The 7,913-nt window shown below is 44.8% G+C and overlaps 3 protein-coding genes across 3 annotated transcripts; 1 reads left to right on the top strand and 2 right to left on the bottom strand.

Moving 5' to 3' along the window:
- Nucleotides 1-140: 140 nt before the first annotated feature.
- On the top strand, nucleotides 141-1,081 carry Pmar_PMAR024389 (hypothetical protein; the record flags this gene model as incomplete). The annotated part of the gene is made up of 4 exons (XM_002782661.1): nucleotides 141-271; nucleotides 324-422; nucleotides 469-599; nucleotides 927-1,081. The coding sequence occupies 4 exons, from the start codon at nucleotides 141-143 to the stop codon at nucleotides 1,079-1,081; spliced, it is 516 nt and encodes a 171-aa protein (XP_002782707.1).
- A 208-nt stretch (nucleotides 1,082-1,289) lies between these two features.
- On the bottom strand, nucleotides 1,290-3,602 carry Pmar_PMAR024388 (hypothetical protein; the record flags this gene model as incomplete). The annotated part of the gene is made up of 11 exons (XM_002782660.1): nucleotides 1,290-1,398; nucleotides 1,452-1,573; nucleotides 1,618-1,749; nucleotides 1,796-1,943; nucleotides 1,988-2,039; nucleotides 2,083-2,301; nucleotides 2,501-2,667; nucleotides 2,712-2,809; nucleotides 3,040-3,087; nucleotides 3,133-3,313; nucleotides 3,544-3,602. 11 exons carry the CDS (start codon nucleotides 3,600-3,602, stop codon nucleotides 1,290-1,292), a joined length of 1,335 nt encoding a protein of 444 aa, XP_002782706.1.
- A 569-nt stretch (nucleotides 3,603-4,171) lies between these two features.
- Pmar_PMAR024387 (conserved hypothetical protein) lies at nucleotides 4,172-6,921 on the bottom strand (the record flags this gene model as incomplete). The annotated part of the gene is made up of 3 exons (XM_002782659.1): nucleotides 4,172-4,654; nucleotides 4,931-5,036; nucleotides 6,302-6,921. The coding sequence occupies 3 exons, from the start codon at nucleotides 6,919-6,921 to the stop codon at nucleotides 4,172-4,174; spliced, it is 1,209 nt and encodes a 402-aa protein (XP_002782705.1).
- Nucleotides 6,922-7,913: the final 992 nt, after the last annotated feature.

Below are 7,913 nucleotides of genomic sequence, written 5' to 3'. Positions count from 1 at the left end.
ATCGTGGCCCGACTGTGCTTTCCTCTCAGCCGGTCCAAGCAGCCCTCGCCACCTGTCTCGAGTCGTTACCGAAGCTTCTACGGCTACTGCTCAGCCAAGAGGATGCCACGGGTCTCCTCGAGGGTCTCTGTCGAGGCGTTATGGGCGTGGATGCTACCCTAGGGGGTAGTAAGAATGCCGCACCATGGATGGCCAAGGCCATGGGCGAAGCCTTGGTCACCACACCCTTCGGAAGGGACCCTGCACATACCTTGTTGGAGATATTCACTAAGTAGGCAAATGGCTGCTCCGACGATATTCACTAGCAGGTGTCTCATTGGCAGGTTCGGCTCGGTCCGAGGGTGCCTCGATGAGGAAGGCATGATCGTTGGACTTGATTACACTCATCCAGTTTGCCTCTACTGGACTGCCATCGCTGCTGGGTATCATCTGCGTATATGTAACAGGGCTTGTAGTTCTTCATTATAGGTTCCATTATGATCCTGAATGCTCGAAGGTTATAGTTCCTCAATTTAAAAGATTCTCCCGAGATTTGGACCGCAGTAGCGGCAGCCAAGCCAGTGGCACTATCTCTGTTAAACGCATGGAAGCGAACACAGGTGAGAAATATTTCATCAATACCTCATCTATTTGAACTTGACGATATTACTAGGGATGCATCATAATCTAAGGCGTTTATTTTTTCAAGGCAAATTTGGAAAATTAACTATTTTTTGCTACTTCAGCAGTAGTTCAGACCGGCACTTCAACAAAGCTTAGATGACCCTTACTTGCATATATTGGGCGAACGAGAATTTCGCACCACTGATCCTTTCAAATTCTCTTGAGAGTAAATTCGTAACGAATTTTCCTCATATTTACATAGCATAGCGATGAAGCCTTGTAGTCTCCTCACATAGGAAGCTGTTACTCGTATTTTGTTATAGGTGAAAATGAGGAGAATAACGATGAAGTGTCGGCTTCCCTTGAGGACTGCTGGTTGTGGTCCGATGCCATCCGCAGTAAACGGCAGAGGTTAACCGTTACGACTACCACTTCTAGCACTACCGCTCTCAAGAACGCTGCTTTGCGATTTCAGTAAGTTTAGAACAACCCAACAAGCAACAACACTGTCTATCATCAGGCCCGTCACTAATCCGAAAGATTGGCAAAATCGTTTACCTTCGCTCTGATGCAGTTCGAGCACCCAACGTTTTCTATTCTTACAAAACTAACTTTGTGTTCTTCAATAACTCAACCACTTTCGTCAAGAAAATATCATTAAAATATTTTTGTGGCGCGCGAAATTTTTACTCGTTAAGTGGTGCCCATTTATTTCCAACAGGACTGCTGTCCTCCGCCGCCTTGCCAAACACTTCAGAACCCCAATTCTGAAAATGACATCGCAGCCCGAAGTAACTGAAATTTGAGCAAATGCAAGAGCGAGCAAGATTTCAAGTGGTAGACATTACGGTCCGGAGCTTCGCAGACCAACAGTAGCAGCGACAACACCATTCATCTGCGACCACGACTTAGCCGCTACTGTGAGGCCGACCCCAGCAAGGGTGGATAGCCGTGCCTTGATGAGCCAGGTCTGACAAGCACGTGTGAGGAGGGGTCGATTGCTTGGAGGTTTACTCTGTTGGGTTGCCAAGAAGCGCCGACTGCAATTTCGGATTTGCCAGTATCTCCGTTACGAGTGGCCTCCACTGCTACATCGACGTAGTTGGCTATTGCTGAGATGTGTTTATCCTCAAGAAGGTTGTAGCACTGAAAACCCGGTGTATGATAACCCGCAGAGGTTCGATCCCGGCACCTTCCGTTGCATGACTATAAGCTGATGGTAGGCAGCCGTAACGGACTTAGTTGCGCTATTGTATTCACCGACCAACTGATAGTCACCACCATTTGGTATATAATTCGAATCTCCCGAGGCCGAGGAAAAGGCTCCAACACAACGGTAACTGTGGAACGCCCGAGTGAACCTAATATACGTTCGCCGGCCTACCCCAGAGATTCGCCGTGGGCATCTATTCCAGTTTGGACCCCTCCAGAGAGACCTGTCGGAGTCATCTGTGCATCCTATGAGTAGCTGTAGCTCACCAAACTGCGTTCGTCCCCAAACCCATCCCGAAAACGAAGGACATGTCGTCTCCTCAGCAACAGTGGAGGAGGAAGAAGCCACCGAGCTGCCGCTGACGCCACAGCTCTCGCTGGTCGTAGAGGGCGCAGTGCTGGGAAGACCACCACAGTTGGTAGTGGTATGATGACTGGATTCGAGGCAGACACCATAGGAAGCATCTTTGTAATCCACGCGGAAACCTAAGGTACCAAAATACTTGTCAAGATAGGCCCCACATGCTCGACCACATATGTTGGTGACAATATAAAAATTCTGAGGAAATTCTAGTTGGTTTCTGTAAACTTCTGCCCGAGTCCGCATATGAACTCATCCATAAGTGAGGAAATTTCCAACTTCATTTGAGGAAAGCGATCAAATATTTTCCAACACATATCTCACCAATGTTGTTATCGTCGATGGTCAGGCCCTGGCCTAAAGTGCCAAAAATAGCAGCGGTCGCTTCCTCCTCTACACCAATCGGACGGGATATGAAACCGCTGGCTGATAAGCCACCCGAGGTAGTCAAACGCAGACGGCCAGCCGCGTTGAAAGGGGACCATGTACCCCTGAATAGAATGTAGAGAAAACATATACTGCAGGTGGTACTCACTCAGGAGGCAGAGACACTTTCATCTGGAGTCCGTTCATTCCTGTATCGAGACCGTCTACCTTTGTCATAGCCCCCTTGAGGTCGAGAGTGTATGGTATCTACAAGTATCACAGTTAACAACACCGTGTAGGGGGGAGGGGAAAGATGCGCATGGTCAACTATGTGTCTTGATAATAATTCTGAGGAAATTTTCCGGGAAATTAACCTTATTTTTTGTACACCCTAAATCGTATGTAGATTTTCTCAATATAACTTTGAGAACATCTGAGCTCAGCTGAAAGAAGCCGACATATATTCCGACCCTGCTTACAGTGATATTCGCCTCTACCTTAGCGAAGGCCGGCTGCTCTGGAGCTACAGAAAAGGAAAGATGTACCTATACGTAGGGCATTATGAGGAGCATACTCGAGCGGCTTATTACGGCCTCAGCAATGTTGTCGTTGAGCACTCTCTGTCTGGCCCTTTGCATCAGCAAGTGTTGTGATAAGGCTTTGGTGTATCGATCTACTGAGTCGTCTATAGGAGTGTAGAAACGAGGGGGCACTAGGATGAAGGATGGCTCATTAGGAGCATCTTCCTCTGCCGTTTGAGGAGCGCTGGACCTGATGAAGACACTTCTCCACATATTGGTGATGGTGACAGCTCGAGGGTTGTATGTACAGTAAAAGCTACACGTGAAAAATTTTGGCAAATTCTTGTTTGCTTCTGTACACTTCTACTCAAATTCGTACGAGAAACTTCTATACTTAGCTTTGAAAACTCCTGAGATCAGCTGAAAAAAGCGAACATATATTCCTGAGCTGTGAACTCAGAAGATCCTAAAGGCACTTACCCTGTCTCAGCTGTGGGATAACGACTGTTCTCTTCTTCCAACACCGAGTGAGATGACATTTCTCGAAAAATGTGAACTGCCCAGAAAAACTAATCGTAAACAGAATAATGAAATTGACGCAGCTGAAAAGGAGCCCTTTTCATCTCCTCTTAGTAGTAGTTTCCCAACAAACAATGTCGTTCAGTGTAACCACGACTAACTCATACCCTCGACTAGCTACTCCTACTACAGTCTGGCTGAACTGAATACAACAGTGCAGTATCGTACGAAAGTATTAGTATGTTCAACCGAAGGCGAAGATACGAAGGTCACAATTCAGCAGGGAAATACAACTAGAAAGAATGATGACGACTAAAATAAACACGCAGCTTTATATCGCTAATCCAACAGGGCGACGGTACACCTATATTGATTATTAATATTCACTGAGTAGGATCACTTCATCACATAATCACAACTTAGAACACGACACGGGCCATGCAGGAAGAAGAAGAAGTTGCCAAATGGCTGAGTATCTACTACGACAACAACCGGACAAAACGCGTAGAACTGTATACAAAGATATACCAACGATTATACGAGGGAATGCACCAACGATTATACGAGAGACGATGCAATAGACAAGGAATCAAATTTGAACGACTGTGACAGTCTGAGGTGGCGTCTTCTTTGGTCCGTCTTCCTCTTCTCCAATTCCTCCATTTTCATCTAAATCTTCATGAGCAGTGTAAGCATGAGCTCGTCGTTTCCTTAATACCCACAGTAGATATAGATCATACACCATAGGGACCATAGAAATCAATAAGGCCACCCACAAGCCTATCATAGCACCCAATGCATAGTGACTAACATCGTCAACAACAGAGGCGTTGCCAGAGCACCAACCCTGTGCGGCTGACTTGTTCCTATTTATACCATCAGTTAGTATAGTCTCGTCCAAGCACTTCTGAAATGTAACAGCCTCAGGGACGCCGCGAGTCTGGTAGTTGCCTTCTGCTATCCATTGGTTCATCTGCTGAGCAATCTTCGAAGTACTGCACTGCACAGTAGAACACGACACTGTAGTATTGCCGATATCACAGGTAAGGTCACAGCCTTCGTCGTTCCAAACCTGACCAAAGCCCCATCTAATATGATCATATACACTCCAATCGGCATTGTGTATGTACCAAATGTCATACGCCGACTTGTGGGTGAGATTAGTAGTAGTCGCGTAGTACAGCGACGAACCACAAGCAACAACGAGAAGACCGAAGCAAACGCCGGACCAACACAGCCAAGTTAACATCAACAATACTGAATTCCGTCGCTTTAGTTGAATGACTTCAACGATTGAGAGTAGCATCATACCAAAGCCCATAAAAAGGGCAATCCATACATACCACACCTGCATGAGCCTCCTGAACTTTGCTTGAAGGTACCATATGGCAATGCCGGCTACCACCCCACCAGCAGCGAATACAAAAGCATTGTAGAAAAGAACCCCATTGCGCCTACGGGACGAAGATGATGATGAGAACGACGATGACAAAGATAGGGAAGAAGACGATCCTTCTTCACAAGCTCCCATTGAAAATAACAGCAGAACTGCAATAATGCAGTTCACATTGACAACATGTAATACTAGCGCGCGCTACGTGACGCTAGTACGTGATGCAATCTGATGGAGAACAAGGCTTCTTTCTGCTACAACTCAGGACGAAATTAGACGAACTCCACTTAGGCCGAATATTCCAAGTTTTGGTATAAAACATTCCTAAACTACTTACTCGTTAATTGAAGTTAACCCATTTCGTCGAATTCATTCTTCGTTATTTCCCTTTTACTCATATTTACTTCTACTGATACTGAAAATATTCCCTGAAAAAACGTTGGTGAATTCCCAACAAGGATATTCAAAACGGCTGATGCTACGCAGAATATCCTAAAGCAAAGACAACAACACTTACAGAGTATGGAGTGCAACTACTCTTCCTAGATCGCTTATATCATGATCTAGTTATAAGATAATATAATAGATGTCGATATTAAATTAACAATAAATATGAAGTAAATAATGTAAGAGGATATGCACATGCACTGTAAAGATCTCGATCAAAACAATCAATAGATAACAAACCGTTCTATCGCAACATAGCAACGTTAACGGACAGCAAGGTTTTCAATAACACACTTATAAACGAGTCGTCAAAAACTAAAGTTAATTTTCGCATATTTTTCCATAATGAAAATTCGAAGAGTTTACTTTCCTTCTCCAACTCTGATCCACTCTAACACAACAGGTCAACACGAATGTTCATAGTAAATCGACGTTGTTCACAGAAACACAGTTCCGTAGGGAAGATAGAATGAACACATTCACCTTGCATTATGCATCCACAAGAAACAACCACGAAAACTACTACGACCAAATAACAATGACAACAGTCAACGTCACCTCAACGCTGGCGGATGACAACTATCACCAAAAGAGAGATATTCGAATTACAAAAGAATACACTCAATGGGAAACACGTAAGAAACTGATCTTGCACATAACTATACTTTAACTACTGTGAAACCATTCATAGGAGGCGTTCTGACCATCTCAGCTTTCGGTGCCACAACCACAGCATCTTTCCGATGCGAATGTGACCACATCAAAACGCAGTTACCAACAGCCATGAACAACGTGAACACAACGATGAACCACAACACAATCATTGTCCCCAAGACCCAGCCCCAAAACCAATCAATTGCATAAGTGTTACTAGCACACCACGCTTCAGCCGCCATCTCATTAGGGTTGTCTTCAACAGTAGCAGCAGCAACACACTTTTCGAAGGAGTTCACATCAGTTGTCCACCAACTGGGACCAATCCAGCGGTTAAGCTGATCTTCTATCGCCTCACTTTCACATGTGATGGATCCACAGTATAGTTTACCATCGTCGACGCTACACTTCACATTGCAATCATCATCAGTGAACACAGCAATGTAACCATCCCTAATCTGCTTGTACACATTCCCATCGTTACCACTAACTTCAAGTAACTGCTGAGCCGTCTTACCGTTGAGGTTATCGACACCAGCAAAGAAGATAGTAGATGCAATAGCAGCTATTGCGAAGAGAATGAACAACACAGTAGACGCCACCCACAGGAAAGACAACACGCATTTATTTCGTTTCAACGAGCCATAGCAACCAACAAACGATAATATAGCCAGAAGAATGCCAGTAACAACGGCAATCCAAATCCACCACTCGGGAACCCAATCCTTGTAGTCGCTGACGAGATACCATATACCGACACCAGCGACAAAACCTCCAATGATGAATAGAAGGAGGCAGAATATGATGTTAGCAGATTTGCTAAGACATGTACAGCAGTTTGCCATTAGGGACAATCGCAAATTGGAGAAACTGAAATACTTATGATGAGTGATATTCCACAACTAACAAGCATCAAGAACTTGCAAATTCAAAGGCTAGCTATCGACACAAGTGTAGAGTGCACACAATTGTCCCTTTTTCGATCACCCCATGGTGCTCTGCCTCGGGTCATACCATACCACCTCCAACTCACAATCTAATACAGAAATGCCAAAGGATTCTCTCTATTCACTTATTCAATGCACAGACCAATTCCGAGATTGCCTTCACACTATGGCGATCATCGTCATCCTGTGACTAAATCAGTCCAGTCGTATCCTGTGGTAGACCTAGACTCTCCATTATCCATCTCAACATCAAGCTTTGATTCAAGGCTTGATGTTGAGATGGATAATGGTAGAAGGATCTAGAGACAGGAGTGATCTATCTTCAGAAGATAGAGACCTATTACTATTGATAATAAAAATAATATGAGTGGGAGTTATTAGGCTGGAACAATATCAACAGTATAGTAACAGTTGATAGTACAGTCTATCAATAGTAACCCACTCGTCACAGACATGAGAAACATGTATAACATACTGTGCATCATCTCTCACCACAGCATACGCGAGAAGCCGCTAACTACAGCATTGAATAACATCGCTACCCTGAGGCAATGCAAAGCATATATAACTACTAATAAGGGAGTACCAATCGACTAAGGCCCAGCAGTAGCATACTCTACTAAACGCCTCTGGTTACTGCCGTTCGTTGTGTTCTGATGCTAGCATGAGAGTTCTCTGCATCGTTTCCCTACTACTGTTGAGCACATCATTACGCTCTCCCCTGAGCTGTCCACGAATGGCTACATCGTGATCTGCTTTACTTCCTCACTCGGAATGTTCCCGTACTTGGTTTGAAACTCGTTGGATGCTACCATCGCGGACTTACACACAGTTACATATACCCGAAACGTGTCTTTGGCCGCGTGTGGTAAGATGCGCCTGCCCAACGA

The sequence above is a fragment of the Perkinsus marinus genome, assembly GCF_000006405.1.
Source record: "Perkinsus marinus ATCC 50983 genomic scaffold scf_1104296938708, whole genome shotgun sequence".
Lineage (NCBI taxonomy): Eukaryota > Perkinsozoa > Perkinsida > Perkinsidae > Perkinsus > Perkinsus marinus.
The sequence above is the reverse complement of the archived record's forward strand: the minus strand, read 5'-3'. Positions and strand labels throughout refer to the sequence as shown.